At 34.5% G+C, this 27677-nt stretch overlaps 1 protein-coding gene across 1 annotated transcript in view; it reads left to right on the plus strand.

The window, feature by feature from the left end:
- The window catches only part of LOC149771770 (transient receptor potential cation channel subfamily M member-like 2), a 145759-nt gene that overhangs the window by 36209 nt on the left and 81873 nt on the right, over positions 1-27677 (plus strand). The window contains exons 4-7 of the mRNA XM_089948145.1: positions 12753-12901; positions 22398-22483; positions 26646-26841; positions 27263-27443. Coding sequence (XP_089804271.1) covers positions 12794-12901; positions 22398-22483; positions 26646-26841; positions 27263-27443 — 571 coding nt within the window. The 5' untranslated portion in view covers positions 12753-12793. The remainder of the gene's footprint in view (positions 1-12752; positions 12902-22397; positions 22484-26645; positions 26842-27262; positions 27444-27677) is intronic.

Genomic DNA, 27677 nt, shown 5'->3' on the forward strand with positions numbered 1-27677 from the left:
CATCTGCACATATGGTTTTCCTTCAGTGTGCAGTAATGGATGGTTCTAAAAATCTCAAAGTCATTTAGTATCCATATTACAATTTTTTAAATTATTATGAATTTATGAAAATTATGATGAAGAAGTGTAATATGTAAAGTCCTGGTAGCTTCCTATGAGAATGAAATAAATGTATATTTGATTGAGCTTATTCCTAATGCCTTTAAAGTGAAGCATTTAAACAATACAATATAAAATTTGTTTCAGTTATATATTTTCTATAGTTTACTTATGCATAATCTTTACTTGTAAACTACAGGTCCGGTGGTAGCCTAAGTAATTAGACCATGCAGGAGGAGGTCGTATTTTGTAACCTAGGCAAAGTCATACCAAATGTTTGTATAAATGTTGCTAGCAGCTGATTAACTTGGTGATCAGCATTAATATTTTAGTGAAAGGCCTGACTGGCCTCTTGTCAGGACAATATAACTGGGTGGGACACGATTCCACATGTCTGTTGCATCATGCTTCAATGCTAGACTTCTGTTTAAAGTACCACACTACAGAGAGCGTAGCATATGACCCATTTTGATAAAGCTACTATAAAAATCCAAACAAATAAACATAATATTTGGAAATGAAGTGTTACATTATGAATGATACGATGTACATATGTATACCATCAATCACACAGATAATTCACTGTAACACATGCACAAACATATATACATGTATATATATGTGTGTATATATATATATATATATGTGTGTGTGTGTGTGTATGTATATGTTCACAATCAGTGCTAAATATGCAATGTTCTGAATTTGTTAATAATAACATTGTTCATTACAAGAAAGTCACAAATAAGTGTACATGTTATTATTGAATAAACATGTACCTGCAATATGAAGCAAGTAAAATATTATCATTAATTTATTTGTTACATATATTGATGTCATATAATTTTCATTTGAAATGGCTAACAATAGCTACATTGTAATGAAGTAATGTTTTATATAATTTACTTGAAATGAAATAAATATTCATGAAAATTTAAAGTGGTTATGCCGTCATAATTTTTTAACCCAATATATTTGATAGCTTTTCTAGTACTATCAACTTAATGATCAATGTTTCCCATTATGACTTCTGTCATAATGTTATGATATTGATAATGGTGGTGACTGTATACAATAATCATTTTAACATTTCATTTATTGTGGACAAAAAAATATTCGAATGTACACAATCCTCACTCATGACTGTGACATTATAAATTATGTTAAAAAGGTTCAATAGTTATGGGAAGTTGCTAGTCAAATACTTCATGTACAAATAAGTATCAAGTTTTCATCTAAAATGACCATAATATTTACTATTGTACAATGAACCACTGCAATTGAATATTATCATAAAACCAAATATTTAATAATTTTTCATAAGCCCCCCCCCCCCAATTGTGTTTTCTATCTTCTGACTGTCTTTGCTTTTGTTGCTGACACTATCACCCAACCCAGTTTTAAAAATAATTTACAAATTAAAAAAAAAACAACAGATTTGTGTATGTCAATGAGTCAGTTGTGCCCCCCATGAAATCAACCAACCCAAATTTACTCACACCAGTGCATTAAGAAACAGATTGTTTTCACCTAATATGAATTTGTTTTCATACACACATGTATTGCATAATTTGCTGGAAAAGTCCACAATTAAAAGTGTGACATTTGCACATAAAAGCAGGACTGTAGTGGCTCCATTCCTAGTCCCGATCAATTAAAAATCTTTACCTTCGAGACTTAACCAGTCGCGAAAGCACTAGTTGTGTAGGCGACTTAAATCCTTTAATTGATTGATTAATTGGAAAAGTCCACTGTCACCAATTGTGTCAAAACAGTAAAGTAAACTCAAGACACATAAAACACTCCCTTGTTTGTTATAGGTCTTTTGCCAAAGCATGTTGTTTTCCAATGGCACATATTTAAACATGTACACAAAATAAACCCATCAAATGTGTACAGTGTATGAAAGTAAGTAGTGTAACTGATATGAATGTATTATTTATTATGTTTACCAATCTCCTGATTCATCTAATTACTACATTATATATGTACATTAAAAGAAACTTTCAGCATGAAATAATAATTGATGAAAACATGAACAAATTATGACAACATTTTAGTTTTGTAATTACATAGTGGTTTAGAAGTCTCTATATCTCTCTTGTATTATTCCTTATTAGGACAACATTTTTTGGGGCAGTGTTCCTCTTTACTGTGCTTGCTACAAAAGTTACATAATATGCATTGATAAAATTTCTAAATTTGCAGATAGTGTTCCATTGAATAGATCATCATTAATGGGCAATGACTGTTCTGGAGCATCTTTTTCCACATCAGTGGGGAGCCATGATGTATTAAGTTGAACCAGTGTCCCTTTTGTTTGAGTCACAAGCATATTATCATATCATCAGATCCATCTTCTCTCATTACTGTGGGTTTTTTGCATGTAGTCTATGTCCTGGTTTGAGGAAAATAATACATTAAAGCAGGATTGTCATTAAATACATTCATCCTGAAAAGATGATTATTCCTAATTATGATTTAACTGCTCTATATGAACATTGAACAAAAATACAAATGATGCTAATTCTGCATATAATATTAAAAGATATAAATATGTTCTTATTTAATGAGAATGTCATCAATTACTATAGCTTGTGTATCTCGCTGTGGTTTCTCTTCTTCGTGACAATTCAGGCATAGCCATGTTTCCAGTCTTAGCTGATCTTTCTGATAGCGATAAAACACCATACCCTTTTAAGCCATCTGTGATTTTATTTTGGAAAGATCCAGCCCTTAATAATCACAGATGATTACTATACTGATTATACAGGTTGTCTTCATTGGTTAAATATGTGATTTATTTAACATTACAATTGTATTGGCTGCTCCTATGCAAAGGTATTATAGGACCAATGCTACCTTAAATTGTTTGTTTGGACTGTATCACATAATGAGCAATCTCAAAACTGTATAGCTTGCATGGAGTGTTAGGCATTCTAAAGATGCAATTTTTCATATTTTAAACAAATCTATACCCAATTTTGTAAAAAGTAAATTATAAAATGAGCTGACAAAGCCAAGAAACTCAAATTATATATATGTGTGTGAGTGTGTGTGTGTGTGTGTGTGTGTAGTTTTTGTTGCAAAATAAATAAGGGTAAGAAATAAGTGCATAATTTATCACAAAACTCATTAAAAAAATTTTCCAAATCAAAAAGAAGTCATATGCAAGTGTTAACGATTAAAATAAGAAACTGGTGTTTGAAAACGTACCTGAAACAACGGTGGAAGATGGCTCTATTACCTATCACGTAGAATCTGTTTATGCAGACACTGTATCGGTCCACAAGTACCCGTTGAACTGTGGAACCGATTTTTTATGTTTTCATTTCAGCGTCTATATAATGTAGGAGCTCCTGATTCTTACATTAAGTTGGAAAATTGATATATTTACACAACACATCCTAAAACACAGAACTGAACGTGTTTTATGTGAAATGCAGAAAAGGAAAACAATCAGAACTACAAATACGTTTCACGTCGATTTTACAGTGTGCAAAGGGATATAACTCTCAACCATAACGTAATTGACGGAAGTATCCGGGAGTAACCGAATAGGTGTAGTGACGTCACTATTTTGAGGCAAGGTCTTACTGGCCAGTTTATTTGGTGAATTTTCATCCGACAATGACCAATTGCAGAAAAATATGAATAGTTTTCCACTGAAGATACAAATAAAAACAAACTAATGATTTTTGTAGAAAGCATACATATGAGATTTTTTACTGCGGTAATCAGGTTAATTCCTAATGCAACTGGTGGCTTTTATACTGAACCAACGCTGCCTCCAACGCCTTTTTTACATTCATTTTTGAGAGGAAAGAGCTATTTTGAATATTTTCCTGTGATAAGGCAGCTAAAAGAATTAGTATGTGCCTTATGCATGAATCAAGTTCATTAGTACTATAACAAATTAGCATACTTTTCATCACCCATCAACCATCTAGATTTTTAGATATTTACCTCTGTTACAGCTGACACATGTAAATACGTAAGCCAAGTTCGCTGCTCATTTGCAGCCCAAGTTACGCATTTGATCTCTGATGCTCGTCGAACTGTGACAGGCTGTCACCAAGAAGCCAACCCATTTCCAAGCCTAACTCAAAGCATAGCTCAACCACATTACATATTTAGCTTCTGTGTGAATTTATAAATGCTATGTTTGTGATAATTAGGTTCATGCCTTGTACCTTAAAAATTAGCGAGGTGTCAAAATACGAAACAATCCAGTGAGACCAAAATAGACTTGCCCATAGTGTATGTAAAATACCGACTAGCGTCATGTTAGTATCGGAACTTCCGTTAAGCATGAAACGCGCAGAGGATAACACTGTTCGGCCTACAATAGTTGCAGTCGGATTGGAAATGATAAATCAATGAATGAACAGAGTAAGTTCTCTGCATTTCTGATCTTAGTTATACTTCTTTACGAAATTAGTAGCGGGGTACAAACAAACGGTTATGTGTCGTCAGACTATAAATCATAAATTTAGGGTACATTATTTATATCATATATCAAGAATTGTAGCTTTGTTGGGGTCACATATCTAATTTGCCAATAGCCCTGAGGAAAAACCTTTTAGCAGTTACGTTTGCCGATGTTCTACACATGCGACCCTGAAATACACGATTTTGCTTATCAAAGCGAGCTTCCGTTAAAAGCGTCCCCGTGCATGCTGTAGACAGTGTAGCAGATAAAATAGGTGATCTTTAAAAGAAACCTTGTACACTTCGGGCGCAATGTCGTTGTATTTACTCCAATGTTTCAATATCCTGTTATGTCATCTTGAACCAGAGTTCTGAGTCATGCAAAGCGGCCCCTAATGTAACTCTTTACCAGGCGTTCACAGAAATTACAGGATTAATTATATTTGCATTTAATCTTTATGGGTATAGGGAGTTTATTACACGTTCAGCTTTATCGCAAGAATAGTCTACACGATTATTAATTTTCATTGACTGCGAACAAGTAACTCCTGCATATTTTACTTGTTTTGTTCTAGGAATATCCTGTAATCCCATAGTAATTCCGTTTGATGAGTATACTTTGCTTTTCTTCTTCTAAATATCATCCAAGTACTCTTGCTTGGATTGTGTTTCAATTTCCTGTTATGTGCATACTGCTAAGCTGTTTTCACGAGTATATGTAATCCATTAAGCGTAGAACTTAGTAAAGTAGTGTCGTCTGCTAAAAGCATGCCAGGTATGTTCATCTGATTAACCCGCGACTAGTCATTCAATGCATCATTTATGTACACGAGATACAGAAAAGCGGACATTTCTCCCACTTGACCGTTAACACCCCTTCGTAACGGAAATGTGTTCTATATATCCTCTCCACGCTACACAGGCACTTGACTATGTGTAGGAATGGACGACTATTCTCCATAGTTTTACAATAGTCACCTTAGAAATAATCTATAACCATGATAAAAACAATGCAATTATTCCTTATTGAGAGATAACAATTCCTTTGAAAGAATGACTCATAAATCTAAGAAAAATGACGTATTGATTTTGAGATTGTGTAAGCGTGTTTTCTTTTCTTTATGTGATGTAATGTGATGTGATGTGATTTTGATTTTTAACGTAGCTTTAACAATTTTCCAGTCATATCGCTACGATGTCTGCAGTGTGGCAGATTATAGTGATGTCTAGCACTGGGGCATCACGCCGCAGACATGTAGCATGATGTCCCACCCAGTCACATTATCCTGACACCAGGCCGACCAGTCCTAACACTAACCTCTTAATGCTGAACGCCAAGCGAGGCAGCTGTTAGTACCATTTTTTAAGTCTCTGGTATGACTCGGCCGGGGATCGAACCCACGACCTCCCGCATCCGAGGCGGACGCTCTAACCACTAGGCCACCGGAGCGGTTCTTTTCTTTATAAAGGTACAAGCGTTTACACAAAGAGTAAGTGTATAAGTGTAATGGTTACATCATGAAGTTACGATCAGAGTTATTTTCCTTAAATAATAATTTGCTATTTCTACTGGATTTAACATTGTGTAAATGTTACCTTCGTTCCTGAACTAGCTGCAGCTAGTCAATTCAAAACGAATTGGTCTTAAATGGTATGAAACCTCGATCGACCCAGTCCAATCGAACCAATGTTATCCGATAACATTGCGGCCATACTTTGTTGTTCAAGGGTCGCGGACCTATTTCATGAACATCATGACGGCCATACGTTTGCTATCTAAGGTTTACGGATCCATTTCTTTCCATATTGACCCTGGGGATATATATTTAGTTAAAATATTTTTGGATAACTGCCCTCTTGCGAATCAAACCTTACTTTCTATACCAAGCAATCGTGATCGACTAATCAGACAGAATCTCAGTATGGTGACTTTCATTATGCCCACATACCTTGACTTTAAAATAAGCTTCTATGAGAAGTCCACATTGTTGAAATTTACATCGGTCTACATTGCTGAAATTTACATCAGACATGTGTCATTAGTTCCATTCTCATGCTCATTACAAAGCTGAGCAAAGTTGTTTACTGAGGATGCTGTGGTTATCGTCCCGGGTGACGGGTACATCTGAAACTCTAGGAACTCGTAGAAATGTAAATGTTTCAAACAACCTCAAATAATTTAATTCAACACTTAATACTTTAAAGTAATATACTTTTATTAGCCTGTTTCCATGTCCCAGAAGTGTGGAAATAATTCGTTATTTCCCAGTTTACTATAAAATAAAAAAATAAAAAAATAAACCCCGTCCTCACTATTACCCTGGTACTATGCTCATCCCCACTAAGGTGATCTGACATGTAAAGAAACGAATCCGTCTTCCTTATTCCAGCGTTGAACAACCCCAGAATTAGACCACTCCATGATTCTCGCATTACGGCTAGGGATTATCGCATTCATGATCAGTATCGATTGAGATTTCAAGGCTGAACAACAATGCAGAAGGTTTTATCCGACCTCACACCTGACCTTTACCTTTACTTGCGAATCACTTTGCCCTTGAACTACAAGCATAATACATACAATGTAGCAGGACCTCCACAATGTCCACCTTCCTATCGAACAGTTACATGGTATAATTAGGCAGAAGCATTCGTTAACATAATCAAGATACTAAACATTGATTGGAACACATTCACGTACCACAAAAGACATAGGTTGAAGTTAAGTGTCGTGCAAACAGAACTTTTTCACTGATCGATCTAGTTCATTTACATCGTCTATAGTCCTATTTAGAGCCGAGAAAAAACACCTGTTGTAAAAGTTATTTATTTTAGATTCATATTCGTTATATTATTTATGAATGATAAATCAATGCACAAAGTTAAATATGGGGCTAAATCATTATTTTATATCTGTCTCGAATTATAATATTGATAGGAGTTAAATTTAGATTTAGCCCGTTTCATGTTTGTATTGGTCAACACACTATCTGCAGTACACATTTCACGTGCAATGTTATACACATGCTTAGCCATTTCTACCATTTCGAATACAAACATGGTTTTAAACATCATTTCGAATCACAGCAAAAGCCCTATCTTAAGGTTAGAATATCTGTCCCTTGAGTGCGAGTTTATTATCACATACTGGAGTATACAATGATTGTAATTATTCCTGTCTTGTCTGATATGTTCCATTCATAGTTTACCCCGTTAACGCAAAGGTGGCAGACATTAATAGTTTAAGTGGAGGGGACCCCCACCACTCAGATAGCCCCGATAACAATCGAACGAAATCAGAAAACTAGTGCTCTTTAAATACCAGTTCATGTTAATCTTCAGACAATTTTCGTTTTGCCAGGTTTTATAATAAGCATGAGGATGGAATCATCTTCTATCGAACTACTTTAGATACTAAGTTCAGTCTTTGGACTATGGTGGGTGGGTTGATAGAATGGTAGTGAAAAAAAATATCTAACACAAGGGACCGTACATATTGTTGAACAACGTCCTGTATGTCTTCTTTATATTCGGTGAAGTTATTTATCTATGTATTTTTAGATTCATTCATACATGCAAACATGAACACTACCCGATATATCCCTAGACTGAAAATGGTAGAGTTGTTAGCTGCCACAAGGTGTCATGACACTCCCGATCCTCCGCTCTGTGCCCAACCACGCTGAGCCTTTTTAGTTGCATCTAGCGCGTCATGGGATTCAGCAGTAACTGTATATTTCCTCAGCCAGTGTAGGAAGTTTTCAGAAGGCAGGGTTCACTGGTGACATGCCTATTTTGCTTTTTTGATGCTATAAAGTTAGTGCTGTTCATATGACTAAAGAGTCTTCACGTCTTTAAGCACATGTGCATATTGTTTACGCTGCATGCAAAAACGACTGATAATGTTGAAAAATCCATAGAACTTGTGCAACATCAGCCAATATTAGGACACGGCAAGCGAGTGCAAGCTAGGCGTCGACATCACCGAAGCCTTGAAAAACTGCTTAGACTGCCAGAGAGCAAGTATCCAGGCAGGAAGCATAAAGTGCGTCACATCTACTGCGCGCTTGTCATTCGACTAGACGCCGATGGCCGACCCAGTCTAGGTGTGGCCCTAATAAATTATATTAACAGTACCTAGCGTACTCTCACAAATGCAACATGAGCGAGATGCGAAATACTGATGTATACCTGACAAACGAATGTACGACAATTAGGGTCCAAAAGTCACCAAAGGCCTTATTCGCCAGGTTTTAAACCTTTGCATGAAAGTTAAAGTGTGACTGGAAGGATGTGACAGTAGTTAAGAAACTGGCAGAAAAGCCGCCAAACGTTTACAAGATATTGCCACGACGTGACTTGAGTATCATGTCACGTGCATAATTTACGTTCCACAACACAGTACAATTCTCAGGCCGCAATTGTCAGAAGATACAAGTAGACTAAGTCCTTGAACACCAAGGAGTCTCTACAAGCAGGTGCTTCTAAAGTGGATCCAGCTGCTGAAGTTTGAACCAGGCTGGAAGATTGTGGGTGTCTAGCCTACAATCTTGTTTGAGCAATGTGTGCGTTTATTGTTGCGCGATTCTAGCCTGAACATTGTGAAGTGGTCCAATCGTAGTCTAGCTGTTCGGATGTTTAGTCACCCGTACGCCCATGAGATGCTTTTTGTCAAACTGATGGTATTGAGTGGATTACTCAGGCACCTGCCGTTATGGTGACCCTAAACAGTGGAATAACGCAGTTCACAGAAAAACACGCATTGATAGCATTCGTGCTACGTCCTCAGTGATTAAGACACGACAAGTTGGACTAGAAAAAAACATGAACCGCTGACATCAAAGACTCCGATTTGGTTCCTTAGTGCGTCTGGAGAACTGGAGGGTGGGCAACACATTGTCACAGATCCTGTGCAGACGTTCAAAGTGTTCACCTAGGTCAACAGTTTGACATACTAGGCCTGATCTACATTCTTGTTTTCTGATAGTGGCTTCTGAGTAGACGTTTAGTTCACAAAGAACTTAAGATTGTGTCTGAATGTACCCACCTGCCACTTACGGTGAGTTTTCTCCAATGGCCATGCAAAAGAATTCACTGAAATACTCCTCTGCTCAGGCATGTTGCTACTGTTTGGCATGATAGAGCCAATATGCCTGCGTCATAATACAGTCTGGCACATTACTTTTTTGTGTCAAGAGAAGTAAGGCTTGCCTCGTTAATAAGTAATCCTCCATTGTGGGGTTGCTGAGTATAGTGGTCATAGACTGCCGAACATTTTCTTCTTTTGGAAGGACTTGAGGTAGAGTTAATGCCCATGTTCGGTTCTTGACCGGCCTTGAGATGACTTTGATCTTATGTATTTATGTTCTAAATTTGTCTCCTCTGACTAGTACTAAGTAAATCTTCGGTCGGAAGCTGATAAACTCAGTGATTGAAACATCTGACGCGATATAGAGTTGATGCTCTTTAGGATATTCGCTCTAGTCACAGAAGCGAATATATTCGGACATATCTCGTAAGATAACAGAGGTCTCGAAACTGAGCAGCAGATTGTCAGTGTATCACTTTTGTATGATTGTGGTAAACATCGTGCATGAGGTTCTAAAGTAAAGAATAGTTTGTTCTGTATTGACGAGGCAACGGTTTTTCTCTTTAACCTTTGTTAATAGCAAAACAATTTCCAAGACCGAAACGCTGATCAAGATACGGAATATGTCTGGCTCACCTTCAGGCGTCAAGAGATCTACCGAAATCATCTGTCTTGCGTTTTCCACGGTCTTCCAAAATACGGTTTTCGTCGACTTGAAGAGGCCTTTTACTACCTCTTCTGATTTCAATTTGACTTTTTAGGTATTCCCCGGTGCATCTTCGAGCATTCCATGTCAGGCGTGGAACTGGATGTGTCGTTAGTGGTCCACATAGTTCTAGAACTTACCGTCATGTTTTCAGTGAACTTACCGGCAACATTTGATAGTCTCTTAGCCAACCTTCTGGAATTTTCATAGTCTCGTGTGCCAGCAAATAATCATTGTGTGTCCCGTTACATTCCTTCTGAAACTTGATATAGGCATTGGATGCGTCCGCTGCAATGGGCAAAATGCGCCTTGATTAACCCACTTAAATTCACCCTTTAGGAAACACTGCATCAAGGCCCTTTTATAAAGATTGTTCACACTGAGGCAGGCTATACATCTTGTTCTCTTTGCACTATCAAACTTAGGATACACTGGGTTCCTTGTTTTCGCATGATACTTGCTTACCGTTGAAATGCCACTATAATTACATTCCTCAATAATTTGGTGTAGGTCTATGACACAGATCGAAGGTGGTATCTGCCTTTTTACGAGATTATCACAGCTTATTCCGGGTGTGTTGCAGTAATATGCCGAGCTGAGGTCATATTTATTTAGTTAGATATTACCCAATACCTTGAACACTGCCATTAACAGAAATGCACCCGTCTTGAGGTCAAGAAGCTTCTTTTGTTCTGGCAACCAAATATCATAGTCGTTTGTTTATACTAGAATCGAATCGTTGTTTACAAAAAGCGTCTTGCGATGCAAACTCTATCTCTCCAAAGTACTCATAGTTTTTTTGTAAATTCACATTTAGACGATTTTGCATGAAAGGAGATTAACGTTGGTGCAAAGCTTTGTGTGCCTTGCGGTGGTACGCAATGACTCATTGGTCATATTAGCAACTAGCTTTTCCAGGCTGTTATTCAAAAACAATGGAATGATTATTACATGTCGGTACCCCAGGAGAAAGGTCGTGTACTTCTTAACGTTGTTTAAAATTGGAATATTTTTCCATACAATGTGGTCTTTCGAATATTGTTACATAGTTCATATCCATTTATGTGACCGTCTGTGGCTTTCTGGGAAACTTCGCAGTCGACTACATCTAATCCATTATCGGCCATAGAACATCTTTGCTACGGTATATCACTGACCCCTTTGAAAGCCAGTCTGTGCAAACGACGTTATATAAAATGTTACATTGAGTCTGGTCATTTACATGTTTGCATACGGCTTTATTTTGAAGTACCGGCAGGACCTTAACTTGGCATGTTTATTGTCTTGAAATCTGCATCAAAATGTACGGAACAGGCATCTGGCCATAGTGGCGGTGGAGTCTAGGCTGTTTCTGTCTTGCTTCAGTAAAGACACATAGTAGGGCGTTATGCTTATAGTGCTACATCCGTTCGTTGGGATTCCTAAAGGTCGCCCACGCCGAAGACGTAGAGGCACCAGTGGCAGACATATTCTCGTCTTCACGTTGAAGTTATAAGATTGCTTATAAATAATGGCTCTTATCACTTTTCGTTCTGAAAGTTGAGCAGCTGAGCAGTAACAGGTAGTTGGAACGTTGCCTCATGCTTTTTGATTCGCCATTGAGCAGCGGATATAGGCCATTTCCCCCCAGCTAAAGACACTAGTGGTAATAGTTTTGTTCCAACGCTCACACTAATTAGTATCATTAACTTTCACAGAAAAGGTGATCCCTGTAAAGCCATTCTTTTCGAAAGACTGGCGGTACTTTCCAAACCGATTGAAATGGTGCACTTTTAAAAATCACTGAGTCATAAAGGAACAATAATATAAAGTACACAACACTCCGAGCTCTTCGTATGAACACATTAGTTTTAATCTGCCTCTTAGGACTGTGGTATTTGCTAGTACCAAATAAAGTCCGCCAACAAAATTACAGTTTCCCGCAAAAAAGTCACCAGGTTATAAATGTGAACATAAGAGCGGATAAATGTATTAATTTTACATATTTAACTTACAGAAGATAACATTTCATCAATACCTGCATTGTATGTCTCCAACGAACTATTGAGAAGACATTTTCGAGAGAGATATGGCTTGAAGGATCATAATAAATTCGAATTCATTGGCACAATGATGCTCAAAAATAGAAAATGAAGCAAACATTTGAGCTCCTATACATTGTAGAGATGCTTTTGAGAATGATATACTAAAGTTCGGTATTAATTGTTAAGAAACTAAATATTGCATGATATGCCTCCATATTCTTCAGATTTGATTATATATGTTGACCATTATTTACTGTAAGAACATTTGTGAATAGTGTTTTGGATTAAAACTTCTTCTTAATTGGATGCTTGCAACTAACACAGGTTTTAAAAACCACTGGTTTGTAGTTATTGTAATTATTCAATATCTTAATCCACAGCTATCACTCGTGTTTTTCTCCAGGATAGCCATTTTAAAAAGGGAAGAGATTATACCTGCTGACCATGACATCAGTTGGCCCCGCAGACTCTAACCAAGCATTGAGGCAGAGAACAATCAGTAGGGCCGGTACGCAGCATTATGAAGAAGATGCAGAGCAAAGGCGTGAACGGGTATTGTCTCTACTTTGTTAGTAAATCACGCGACATAGTTAGATATCTCGCATAATATAAGCATCAGCTTATAGTAATTATTAATAATTTTCTTTTGATATTGTATTATTTATTTTTAAAGTTTGCTTATTTTTAAGTTAGGCGTAATTCCAAAATAAAAAATTGTAATGGATGATTGAAACAAAATCGTTTGATGTCTGTATATAACATGATTTATGAGTTTTAAAATAATAGGTGTGTCACGTTTTGGGGAAAATTTGCTTTTGCTTCATGCTTGATGTATACGCATATTTTCTTACAGTTAATTCTTAGTTAATGAGATGATTTAAATACGTATTATGTTAGATTACGAATTTAGACCCGATTCTGGATAAAGAAACTGCCTGTCTGTTGTTTAACCATTACGCAACGACCCGTTCGAGGTTAAATTCAAAGGGACATCTACCACCAGGCCGTCCAGTTAGGGGCTTCTCTGTTTGTGTTGCCATCAGTCAATGATATCACGACCGGCTTGGCAGAAAGCTTGGATTATTGGAGAGCGGAAACCAAGAATGACAGGTAAGTGCTAAATTTCTTCACGACAGTTTTCAAAGAGACCAGACTGATCCAATCAAAACTGAGAGATTCAAATCTAGGGCAGAGTATCAATATACAATTTGTTCGAACAAAGTCCATTTTCCAGTCAGTGCACGCGCGAACGTTGCCAGGTGTGGATCGAAGTTGAGAGGCATTAGACTGTTCTCCGAGTTGTGCACTCGTAAAATGGCAGAAAGGTATTCGAATGAAATTTTAAGTTTGGATTTGCAGCTAACTGCTTCTTGAGGTAACTTATATTTGTCCGAACTGGTCTCTCTTTTACAGCTAGGTGATATTAGATTAATGCATTATTATGTACACTTAATTTATTAGAAATTGAATCTTCCATGTATAGCTGAATTATCAACAAATCGTAACGTAGCGTAAAGTGAATTATTAATATTTAAGATTAACCTATGTAGATTGTTGGATTGTGTAATTTACTATGTTGAATCATAATGCATGACTGAATTTATTAGTGAATTGTGTTAGAACTTGTACTTTGTTATTAGTATGTGAATATATAGATTCTGAATTATACAGAGTTAGTCATAGCTGGACTTGTGGACATATAATTATGTATTTATATATTTATATGTCTTATAATGCTTAGGATGGGAAATGCACATGATTGTTTTTGATGATGATAATTGCTATATAGAGAGGTTAACAATTAGGGATGTTTATGCATGTATTAGAAGTAGTTGATATTATTGTTATTATTATAGGACAATTTATTATGGAACAAAGCGCTTATGTAATATTTAGATGTGAGTGCGTCAGTTGACCTGATAATTTATTCGACATTATTCTGATGAAAGGTCTATGACAGTGTGGTTAATTCTGAGATTAGAGCAATTAGACAAGATTGTACGTCCATTCTAATTACACAGGAAGCTTTTCGAATGGATGTGAGAGGTGACACCCTAGGATTGGAGAGAGAAAGACACGTTAAGAGCACTTGGGAGGTCTATTGTGACGTCAGCAGTTGAATGGAGGCGCAGTTCCGGAAGAAAACATGGAAGAGAGTACCAGAAGTATTGGAATGACGGATCCGAAAGTGCCAGTAGAGCACGTAGTCAAGGGTACCGGAAGTAACAGAAGAGAACAAGCGGCGGACAGATGAGTAACAGAGACAACACTCAAGGAAAACACTCTCACTTAATACTTTAATTTCATATGATGAAATAGTAAATTGGCTACTGTGAATATGTCGTTGTATCTTTTTTTAAGAAATTGCGATTGAAAAATTTGCCGATGAAATTGTTGAATATATTTAATATATTTTATTTAGTTGTTATTCCTTTCACCTTAACTTTTGTATACACCTAGGCCTGGGCATTGCTTACTGGTGGCTTGGAGCTTTTTAAATTTTAACTATCCATCTTCTTCGGTGCTAGAAATAACACCGTAGAAGACACGTGACAATGTGCGATAGTTTTAATCGCAGCTTTAATATGGAAAGTCCATGAAAATTTTCAGTCTTTATCTTTACTATATATTAAGTTCATAAATACAGAAAATGTAACTCAAGTTCATAATATTTTATGTTCGTGGAAATCGTTCAGTTCAATGTTTTTAGAAGCAATTTTATATTCCGTGTGCTTATTGCTGCCACAATGGAAACGTAAGATGTAATTATATGAAATTATTATAGAATCAGGGTTGGTTTGTTTTTTTATGAGCTACGTTTATGTTTACTACAGTGCTAAATACATTAAAGTAAAGGTATTATTCAAAAGATAGTGTTATGACAAAATTGAACTTCACTGTAAATTTATCTTTTCATCTATGCTTACAATAGTTCTTGACAATTTCTTATCCCAAAAAGTAAGAAGCCGATATTCAGATAGCTACAACTATCACGTGAAAATATATAAATTATACTTTACGTGCGCTGACGAATTAAATGATGACTTTTTTTTTTTATCTGGGCTGAACAATTAAAGCATAATATTCAGCGACAGGAAGTTCTTACATGTAACATAATACTTTATTATGTTTATCATGGAAGTTGTTTTGTCAACGTAGACAGCTTCCTGACAGGATTCGTCTATCTCGTGACGGTACAGAGTTACTTTGGACTATAAATCCACCGTCAGGGAACTCTTAAGGATTTGATACTCACCGCCAAATCTTGCGTATGCAGAAGCGGGTGGAAATCCTCAGTATATTTATACCTAATGCAGTTATTGTTATATTCTCATTGATTGTTAACTCGTTGTTTTTATGTTTGCAATTTACGCATTTGCTTTTTCAAGATATAATGCACGTTTGGAAAGACAAGATACGGAAGCAATGATGTGTTATTTTACATACATACAGGAGTATGTGTGTGTGTGTGTGTGTGATTAGGATTTTTAACGTACGTTTAACAATGTTTCAGTCATATCGCTAAGATGTCTGCAGTGTGGCAGTTTATAGTGATGTCTGGCACTTGGGCATCATACCGCAGACATGTAGCATCATGTCCCACCCAGTCACATTAACTTGACACCAGGCCGACCAGTCCTAACACTCACCTTTTAATGCTGAGCGCCAAACGAGGCAGGTGTTAATACCATTTTTGTAAGTCTTTGGTATGACTCAAGTAAATGTGGAAGGATTGCAAATGCATTCAGATGTTTATTTGCAATACAAATGAAGCGCAAATAAAATTAAACGGAATTACTCCTTCCCAGATATGTGTGCCATTTAGATTATAAAAAAACGTTTGTTTCACATAGCCCTTACCACAATTACTTGAAACATATCACATATAGACTTATTAAATTTTGAATGTTGTCCTTTTGTGACATAATATTCTCAGTTTAGTGATTTGCACATTTCGGGTATTTGTTCATTACATTTACTACAATCTTTGACCCTATTCTTCTAGATTCAACAATAATTTTTTTTTTCTGTAGACACATTTCCAGCAACGTGCCCAGGAATTGCTCTTGTGCTCCAGGGTTTACAATCAAATATATCGTATCAGCAGTATACCAACTTTTGCTGTTCATGAAATCAGCTTAGGAGTTCATCTTGGCTACTCACAAAAGGCGCATCGCAATTATGATGCAACTGTGTTAGTACAAGTGTTTTGTTGCTTCTCTATGATACATTGTATCAGGGATCCAGCGAGCTGACGTACAAATGTATATTACACATGCATTTTGTGTAAATACTCAGGCTTTGCAAAACGTAAACATGTTGAGTATGCATACGTTTTGTAACATGTAAAGATTTATTGCATTTTTAGTTTTTCTGATTATCAGTGAAGTAGGTAAAATTTCAGGGAAATAAATAATCCATTGTACCGGATCATTTATCTGTTTATGCAAATATTTTTGTCTGGTACATTAAAATCATCACGAGAAAAAAATGAATATACTTGCAAGACATCTCTGATTGGATATTGACAAGCGACGTGCTAACAGCAAATCAGAATATCATATAAAATGGCTAAATCTCTGTTTATATATACAGGCTAACACATCTAAATACTGCATTGATATTTTCTTCAGAACGTTCTGCGCCATAAATTATGAATGACAGAATTAAAATTTAGTCAATAAATATTGTGAAATACACAAGTCGAACTTTGTTAGGTCAGTTCTTGTCGTGAAGAGAGCGGAACACAAACAAGTTCTAATGAATAAGAACAAACTCTTAGCAAATGCTATAGCATATATGTGTGTGTGTGTGTGTGTGTTTGTTGGATTGTTAACTTAGTTTTAACAATGTTTCAGTCATATCTCTACGATGTCTGCAATGTGACAGTATAATGTGATGCCTAACACTTGGGAATCATGCCGCAGACACGTAGCATGATGTCCCACCCAGTCACATTATCCTGACACCAGACTGACCAGTCCTAACACTAACCTCTTAATGATGATATCCATGCATGTGTGTGTCTTTTTATGAATAATGCAAATATTGGCAGGGATAATGAGATGGGTCACATACTTTTCAACGAACAGTAAGAAAGATTGTCTCAACTCCGCAATGAATGAGGAACAATTGAACAATATCAATTTTGTTGGGCTTGTACAAATGTAGCAATGCTACATGTATTACGACTCGATAGTCTTAAACTAATTAATTGAAAGACGCAAAACCTACAGGTATAGTAAACTTCAACAACTAGTTTATGTTCCTGCAATATTAAATGAACATTCATGATTATTAGTATTGTGAATTAAATTCCAAATATTCCTAATGGTATATCACATGTCCAAAAGTATAGAATGTTCTGAAGGAATAATCTTGGTTATCTTGATGTACCAACAGTCTAGATGTATCATAATGATTTAATCTAGAATGTCTTTGAAAAATTTAACAATAAAGAAATTGTTTATTCCAAAATGTATAACAGCGCTTCGTAATTCCAAAAGAATAATTTAAATAAACGATTCTGTTCAAATTATATCTTAACGCAACAGTGAATGATGCCCAAAACTGATGATAAAACAGGAATGAATACCTGCTTACTGAAACCTGTTTATGAACAATCAAGCTGTCTCATGACCCACTTTGCAACAGAATATTCTTTAAAAATAATGTTTTTTAACAGTTCACTATTAGTAAATAATGTCATGCCCTTAACTAAAATTTAAATAAGCATCTCGTAAAAATGGCAAAATCAGATAAGCCAAAAGATTACCCTCAGTAATATAACTTGCATAAGACCCGAACGTCTTAAAGATGTTCATTGGTTTGCAGTGTTTTTGTTGTTCGTTGGAAACGTTTGATAAGCAAGAATATCACAAGTCAATCATAATTATCCTTAGCTGTTCGAATAATAATAATAATAATAATAATAATAATAATGATACTAATAATAATAATAATGACAAAAATAACAATATTGTCAAGATTAATATTGTCGTTATGATTATTATTATAATTATTATTATTAGTAGTAGTAGTAATAGTAGTAGTAGTATGGAAGTGGTAGTAGTAGTAGTAGCAGTAGTAGTATTAATAGTGTTAGTAGCAGTAGTGGTAGTATTATTAATACTAGTAATAATAATTAGTAATACTTATATCAATAAATAATAATAGTAATAAGAAAGATAATCAGATGACAATATTTTTTCCCACCAAATCTGTGGAGGATACAAAAGACCTCAGTAACATTGTATAACAAGGCTTTATATCCTAATTTGAAAATTTGTGTGCATAAGATTTTTCAATATTTATGGTTATTTTGCTCCATTACAATAATAATATAAATAAAAACGAAAATAATACAGTTCGATTGCATGTAATTTTCAACTCTTAAACGATTTCTAGCATACTATCAACCAACTATACAATAAACATATGTATTATATGTTCATTTTTTTCCCCGTTAACTTTACATTTTTAGAATCGTGCAGTATTACCCGATGCTGAACCCGCGCGCGAATACACATATAGCATTCACGTGCATAAAGGATCTAATTTATGTTGTAAACAAATAATGGACGTGAACGTCAGTACTATTGATTTGTAAACAGATCACGTACACTCGCGTAGGAGGAGCTTTACGTTGTGGTTGTTTAAATTAGTTTCTGAATGAAGTGAAACATGTTTCTTGGACTGCCACATACCTGCTGCTTTGACACATTCCGCGTTGATGCAATGTTTCAGATTTAGGCTAGCTACAGTATACAACAGACGCAAGAAAAGGTCCTTGCAAATAACATACAAGTGACAAGTCATACACCGTCTTCTTTAGATGGTGATAAGAATGGCAAAAAAATACTTACAGTTTTACATCCTGAATTTCCTCAAAATGTACTTTCTTAGTTCTGCAAGTCCGAATTACATGAGCCATGTCATAGGTTATCAATCCTGATTACACATTTCGAAATTGTACTGTAATTTCGATGATAAGTGCAATTACATCCTCCTTACTTCACTCAAAAATGAAATAAGTATTAAATTCCATAGGGTCCTTTTGATAATTGCAATTGAAAGACTTCATATTTTCCTACATTATGATTTCAAACATTCAATGACAGAAACAGAAACACATTTACATATATCAACACGCTTCTCTCTAGCTTCTTCAATCCGATGTATTTCATATGGACTTGTCAGATACAAATCCAGTCCATAATCATGAAATATCGTAGACTCGAAATAAATAGCAAAATCTATTCATTGAAGATCAAATGGAAAAGTTGTTGCAATGCACATTCATTCACAATATGACTCCAAATTTCAATTTTAACTAGACACGCCATTTTATTTCGAAAGTTATGTCGAGCGCGCGATTAAGTTCAAATTTTTCTGGGCGGAGTTATGTGCACAGTAATAATGTTGTTGTTGTGTAATGACGAATATGCGCTTGTGTATTTAATTTTTAATACGGCATACATTTATTTACGTTGTTTCTTGTAGTAAATTTTGTTTATAAAATTAAACCATAAGTAGAATAAAAAATGAGCATATAATAAAATGGTTACTGCATTTGTATGGCAAAATATGAATTCGTTTTGTCGGATGGATATACTTCACTCCCAAGGTCGTGCAGTATTCCATCCAAAAAACTCGTTCATATTTTCCCATACAAATGCAGTAACCTATAATTATAGGGTAAGGATACTTCTGATCATATTATATTATTCTGGAAAGTTTAGCTTATTTTATAAATATTATGAAAATATAGGTTTTACTTATAATACAGAGTTAAGCTATAGAGAGATGGACACTGCGGTTTTATATCCTTTTACATAAATTGTAGCCGATGACTGGGTAGGTATCATGTATGATATATACATATATCTGTACAGACCTTACCTGTGTGTTCTATATCACAACCATGCAAATAACGCAATGTGTCAATTGAGAAAATCTTTGCCTATTTAGACAATGTGGTTTATATACCAGGCGTGAATCCCTTAATTTCAGGCTTTTAGTATGTTAGATATTCTAACTCGATCAGTTTTATTATGTCCAATTATCATAATGTCATTGTACTATGCGATGGCAGGTTTTGGTCTATTCAATTTGCAGATGTAATCGACATATACGCGAGTATAACTGGTACTGTGCTATTTTTATTTTATTTTAGAAATTCCAAGTTTAGTTTATGTATGAACAAATTGTCTCATTCCCATTTAGGAACTAGTTAGAAATTCTTAGGATTATGACTTGTTTTGAAAGACCAGCTCTCTTAATGGATAACCCTTAATTTGCACATGTAATGGTTTTTCATGACGTATTTTATCGTATCTTAAATTATGTAAGAAACACACTATAATCAAAATGTTTACTTCGCAACAATTTGCGTTATTGTGCATTAAATTTAAAAAAAAACCCACAAAAATGTTTTTGGTTGTTTCCCCCCACCAGTGAAACATCATGGAAGAAATAAATGCGTCTACGCGCCTACGGATGGGTGTGGGCCTGCATATTTTCTTTCTGTGAAACGTGCCTCAGTATATAGCGCCATTGCTTTATATTCAGTGGGCCTGGCCATGAATCCTATTTTATTCTGATTGTCATTTTAATGTGAAACGTGCCTCATTATAAAGTGCTCTTACTTATTAAGCAGTACTGTTTTATGTCTCCCTGGAAACATTATCATAGTGAGGAAACCACTATATTATAAAAATTTGTTTAATGTGAACATATCTCTTTGATTCAAGAATGTTTCCTTGTTTAGCGTTATTTTAATTATTTACAGTTATTAAGAATTGATGAAATATGCTGCGGCATGACTTTTCCCCAATTTGTAAATGTATTGCATATCAGATAATTCTCCAGCTGCTAACTACCTTAAATTACTGTCCCCTCCAAACGGCGTAACAGATTTCGAGCTAATATTGCAGAGCGCATCCATGCTTGAAGGTTTAGAAATTTGTCTGATGTAAGCATATGTGAATTCATTTTCACCCAGTTTCTTGTTTACATTGTTGGTAAACACCCTGCAGAAATATTCAGCACACTGCTAAAGTATTTAGCAAGGTGTGAAATTCTTCAGCGATGTGCAAACTATCCGGTAAGATAGAAAGCATGTTCTGAATAATTGTCATTCAATGTTCAGCAACATTTCTGAACAATACCGGAAGAAATGAATGAAAAGAACGAATGCTTGAAATGTGTTATTCATTCTTGACATTAATCATCATCATGAAAAAAACAGCGGCATTTATTGTAAATGTAAACCTAATAATTGAATGGTTGTTCTTAGAAATTTGTTACAGCTCAGATCTTGTATCTAAAACAAAGCAGGATCGGTAAATAGCAGGGCTCATGAAAATGGATATTTGTTTTAGTGACAGTGCAATTTTAAATTATTTCATAAAGAACAATTGACAGCTATTAAATAACAGATAACGTTGCCTGCAAATAAACACATTTGTTCTGGTAAAAATATTTGCTTTACAAACTTTTAATACTTAAAAAGAGAGCAATACGCTGTGCAAATGTAACTAACATTGATACAGTTACAGTTTCGAATTTGTTCATATTGCATAGTACTGAAGCATCCGTAAGATAGGCGTATCATAAATACATTGATTGACAGCGGAATAAACATGAATTAGCTACCATCTGGTGCTATGTTAGTGAAGCATACGGTTTAGCCAATTCACTTTCATACTAACCAGTTAGTTTACTTTAAAAGTGATTAATAAAGATAAATGTGAGATATAATTATTTAATATTTGTGACCTCGTGTTCAATGAACTGGTTTCTTTACCAGCTAGAATGAAACTCATATTCAACTCTGTAGAAATCACATTTTATATGTATTATTCATGATAGGCATCTGGTTGTTTTTCGGGTAAATCTGGTTTTGTAATAGTATACATGCTATTATTACATTTTGAAACAAATGGTTAAGTTTGGTGTGTTGAGCAAAAGAGCATCACTGCCATCATGGAACTCTTGTTTCATGTTTGTATTTAACTTTTCTTTTCATTTACTTTTTTCGTTTCAGAAAGAAAAGGTGAAATGGATCAAGCAAAACATCAAAATGAGAAAATGCTCATATTATATTGTTTCTACAAATACCAAGAGTAAGGAGTAAGTACAGTATAGGTACTAAGATCACCTAGAATCTTTCCATTATGTTATATGATATTTTATTTTAATCTTTCATCCACCATGAATACGCAGCCTCCATTTGTGTATCACATACATGCAGTACTGAATTAATTACTATTGCAGTTTCACTGACGTCTATATTGTCATAGTTTTGCATCAATTCAGACATTTTTACATTCAGTTTCTTAAGAATTCCACCCAGAATGTAAACAGCGTACCGAATAATTACAAAAATGCATTTGTGTTATGTTACAAAAGGGTCATATTCGTTTCATCACCGTCAATATTTTCAGCCTTTTCAAGCCAATGCATTGCTTTTGTCAATTCAGACATAAACACAACTGCCCTTGATACGATAACATCATCGCCTGAAATATGTATCTGAACACTTGTTACGAAATGAAAAGAATCATATTTGCTGTCAGGTACCCCACAACCATAGTTTTGTACATATTACAGTTGTAGTATTATGTTAAATTAATCTGAATTCATTTTTGTGGTGCATACAATGCACTGTCGGTCTTGTAATTGAAGTACAAATTTGAGCAGACAATATATATGAAACCAATAGTTATGCACCTTCAACACCCAGATAATGCAAGAACATTCTGTTCGGAGTGAAACTAAAGATGGTCAGTGGAAGGAATGAAAATAAAATCTAATATATTTTTGTTTGAAACCATTGAAAAAGCTATGATATGATTAGCTGAAAGAACAAACGTGAATGAACTGCAAACAATATCAGACAAATTAAAATTTGTGTGCATCAACAAAGTGCAAATAAAATTCAGTGAAATGTATGTTTAGTACAAGTACCTATTGATTAGTTTGTAATACAATTTAGTTTAAAGCCATTTTCATCTCCTAAGCTTTAGTCAACAAAATATTTGAGGGATTGTAGTGTTTGGATATTCATGTATTCATATGGTCATTTAATGCTATTTCTTTATTACACTTTGGATATACTGGATCCATTTTCATGTGTTGGCATCTCAAGCAGACTAACGTATCCATTATTAAAGTTTGTAATTGTGGTCTAACTGCATGTTTCAGTGATCTGTTTTTCACTAATTGTTTCACACTTAATAACTTCCATCCTACTGCATATAGACCCACGAAAATTTGTCTCTCGGTGAACTTTTAGAAGAGTAATTAAACGTAACTTTCACCTCTTTGATCAATACCCCTTTGATATCAGTGACCATATTGCACATTTATATTTGGAATTTCGTAGAATAACAGCTGAATCACACAAAACATGGAATCTTTGACCGAATTGTCATGCTTGATTGACTTCTGTACTTGAGCTATTTGTCATTTGTATTCTCAATATCTTGAAAATATCACATATTGATTTATCAAACTTTAAACGTCGATGTAATTTCAGAAGTGTAACTTGACCATATCAAAAGTTTGATACTGTAACCTAATATTTATGATTTAATGTATTGCTAATGTTCAATTATTTATTTATGACACCGACAATATATCTGACCATATTTCATCTGAAAGAATTTGTTTGGAAACACTTCCAGTAGAGTTCGGCAAGGAACGAAAATGTGCTACAGTTGGCAGAAAATTGTTTACAAGTTAAAACCTTGTACCAATAGTAAAAAAAATTCACTTCCCTGTTCAAGAAAACTATGAAATAGGTTGTGTGGCCTCATCGCATGTGTAGGCTAATATATATAATGTAGCCATAATATATTTCTGAGTTAATATTCACGTTCAGTAAGTTGTATTTATAAGGTTGCATCAGAGTTCCAGGTAGCATGGTTGTCAGTAAATATTGTGCAAATGTGTAGGTTTGCAAAATCTACGCATACTGAATATGCATTACCTTTTGGCGTATGTATATATCTATTGTATTTTTTATTTTAACTTATTTTCATTGCATTAGTTTGAAATATTGATGGAGTCAAACATCCTTTAAAATAGACCATTGAGACACTTACGCAAACCTCTTGTACATCATTACCAAAAGCATCTCATAGATTTAGACTTTATTTCCATGTGTTGAAAATGATTCTGTTGGTTGGATTCTGGCTAACAAGCACCAGTCCAAAAATCAGTTAGAAAATTGCTAATTTACTCGACTGAAAATATTGGTAGTTCACATATTCAGGTACAACATCTAAATAATATTATTTAAAGTTCTTTCAAAGTGTTATGGGGGTGAAAAAAATAATTAACTGTATAGGATAATTAAACATATCATTGGTTAAATCCAGACGTAAAAGTTATTTACCAATTCTAAAAAATAAAAATGTGAATTTTACAAAAAGACCAATATGTATTACCGTATAAGAACATACACTTATTAAATATTCTAGTTTATCACGGTAAATTATACTTATGTGACAGTGATACTTATTACTGGTACAGTTTTACGGAACTTTGAGTGAATTTTATTAGAAAATGTCCCGATAATTTATGTGTATGACCAAATTTAAAAAAGACAAATCACATTATGCGCTCCTGTAGGCCGTTTTGTTATCACTGATAGTCATTATATCGGGAGTTCTACTTATTGAAGCAAATGGTTTTGAAGTATAATGGTTTAACCAAATAATGTGTACCGCTAACTGTTATTTAATAGTTAGATTTTCAAATGATGTATTCCTTGCTGATTTCACAAAATGAAATCATCTGTCCCTCGTCAAAGTGTATGTGACCATAGGTTCACGCATGCATGTGTGTCTGTTTACAAATAGTGTAGTCCCTTGAAGTGAAATGGAAACGGGTCACATCAGTTTGAATTAATAGCATAAATGCAAAACAGATGATCACAATTTGATATTGAATGAATTCACGTATGGGAATTATAACGATACGGTATTCGATTTGTTGTATGACGTTAACTATTAAAAGTTGCTAATCCATCATAGTTAGGTAATTATTTTATGAATATATTACAACTTTTCAGCTTTTTGATATTGTTGTTATTATTGTATTTACTTTATTTATTTTTAAAGTTTGCATGCTTAGATAGGCAAGTATATATCTGGACATCATAAGAAATCATTAGTTTTTTGCTCTACGAAAATTCCGTGGGTCGGAATATAATTTTAAAGAGTATTTGCGATACAGCTGTTTATTTCATCAACGACTAAGAATATGATAGAATACTCTTATCTTATACATGTGTATGCTGCTATCTCTACTACATGTATTTATACCACCATATATGTCTAGCCAATTCGCTAAAGATACAGTTGTAACCTGTTTATAAATGACATGCATAGAAGAACAAAAACAAGCAGGTATCCATTATCTAACTGGGATATGTATGGTCAATTCAGAGAAATGTGCCGATAACACAGTAAACCTTTTCCTTTTGTAACACTTGTCTATTATGTAGAGGTTATGACTGGTCAAATCTCAAAAAGGGGTTATAACGAAGTAAACCATTTCCTTTATAAACATATGTACAGACTATATATATATATATATATATATATATATATATATATATATATATATATATATAACCCCCAAAAATGGCAGACAATAGAAAATATTAATTTCCTTCAATAACAGGTATCTTTGATGCAAGTGTTTACATTAGCAGGTTACGTCTGATGCACATGTTCTCAAATGGGAAAACTCTAGAATTTAGACTCTGCAAATTGAAACGTACATAACAATTATTGCTAACATTAACTATCAGCAAAATGATGATAAAGTCACGTGTTTAAAATTGTGTTCATGTCATGAAAATAGTGTAAATATGAGATCTGATGCGAAAGTCGGTTATTATTGTGCACTAATGTTTTGGTTTCAATATAGCCATGTATGCTAATCTATACTAACGGATTTAACCCACAAAATCTTTGTATTATTCGTAAATATCGACTATTCTACATAAAAGCACACTTTTTATTAAAGTGGCATACGTTTGCAGCTTGAGTTGAAATTGCATCAGGCAATCATTAATTTTGCGTCTTCATAAAGATTGTACATTGCAATTCTTTATATGTGTTACTTTTAGGACTTAACGTTTAATTAGCATTGTATAGCCGTTGATGTGCTGGTCTATATTTATATCGTAACAGATGCAATCATAGTTGCAGTTCCTTATTTGTCATACCGGAAGCTACTATATCATGGTATACTAACCATCGTGTACTCCTTCTTACAGCATTTGCCAGTGTGGGTACCACAAACTGGACCATGATAAAGCTGTCATTGATCGCCCTAAACAAGATCAACCAAACCAAGGCCGGAAAAGTCATCCAGCCACATTAAAATGGAATTTTGAGGATCACTCAGACCCTGTACCAACCAATGCATTTGGAGAGATAGAATTTGTTGGTTTTATAGGAAATAATGCAAAAGTAAGATATGTTAGTGATGTTCACCATTCTTTCAGTGAATGAAAAATAAACCAACCCGCGTAATTATGTATAAAGTTAAATATGAGTATAAGTTACAACTTATAGTTATGCGAAGATAAATTAATTTTAAGTGTTTTATACACATTATGATAGAGTGTGAGTTCTACGCAATATACATATAGATACAAATAATTAACATATATATATTGATATAGTCTTTGTTATTAACCCATATAATGAGTAGCTATTGTTATCAGTTTAGAGTGAATACCCATTTTCAGATATGTTGCACAGTAAAATACATTCTGTTTGATAGTTTTGCAGACGTGATGAATGTAGTCAACTGACAATTTGCTTCAAATGTAAACAAGCAATTATCACAAAAACATTATCAGATAATTTAACCTTTCAAAATTTTCAGTTTGTCCGTGTTGACAGTGACACTGATGTGACCACGATGCTGGAGCTGATGATGAATGTGTGGGGACTGGATAAGCCAAACTTGCTCATTTCTGTGACCGGTGGTTCAAAAAACTTCAACATGAAGCCTGACTTACGAGATATGTTCCGGTTTGGTCTTGTGAATGCTGCGCGTAACACAGGTAGGAAGTAAAGAGTTTGAATATAAATTACCTAGTTTTGCTTCTTGGCAGATCTTATATTGAGCCTATTTAGATACAATTAATTATCATATTTTTTACAAACACATAATGCCCATAGTACATTTTTTCTACTTGGTTGTCTCACTTACAAAACACTGATTAAAATATTTGAGTTTATCAGTATGTTCTTTTTTTAGCTTTAGAAATCTCAATTTAGAAGGTTACATATTTTGA

This window comes from Sinohyriopsis cumingii, unplaced genomic scaffold (genome assembly GCF_028554795.1).
Source record: "Sinohyriopsis cumingii isolate HCF-2022 unplaced genomic scaffold, ASM2855479v2 utg001660l, whole genome shotgun sequence".
Lineage (NCBI taxonomy): Eukaryota > Metazoa > Mollusca > Bivalvia > Unionida > Unionidae > Sinohyriopsis > Sinohyriopsis cumingii.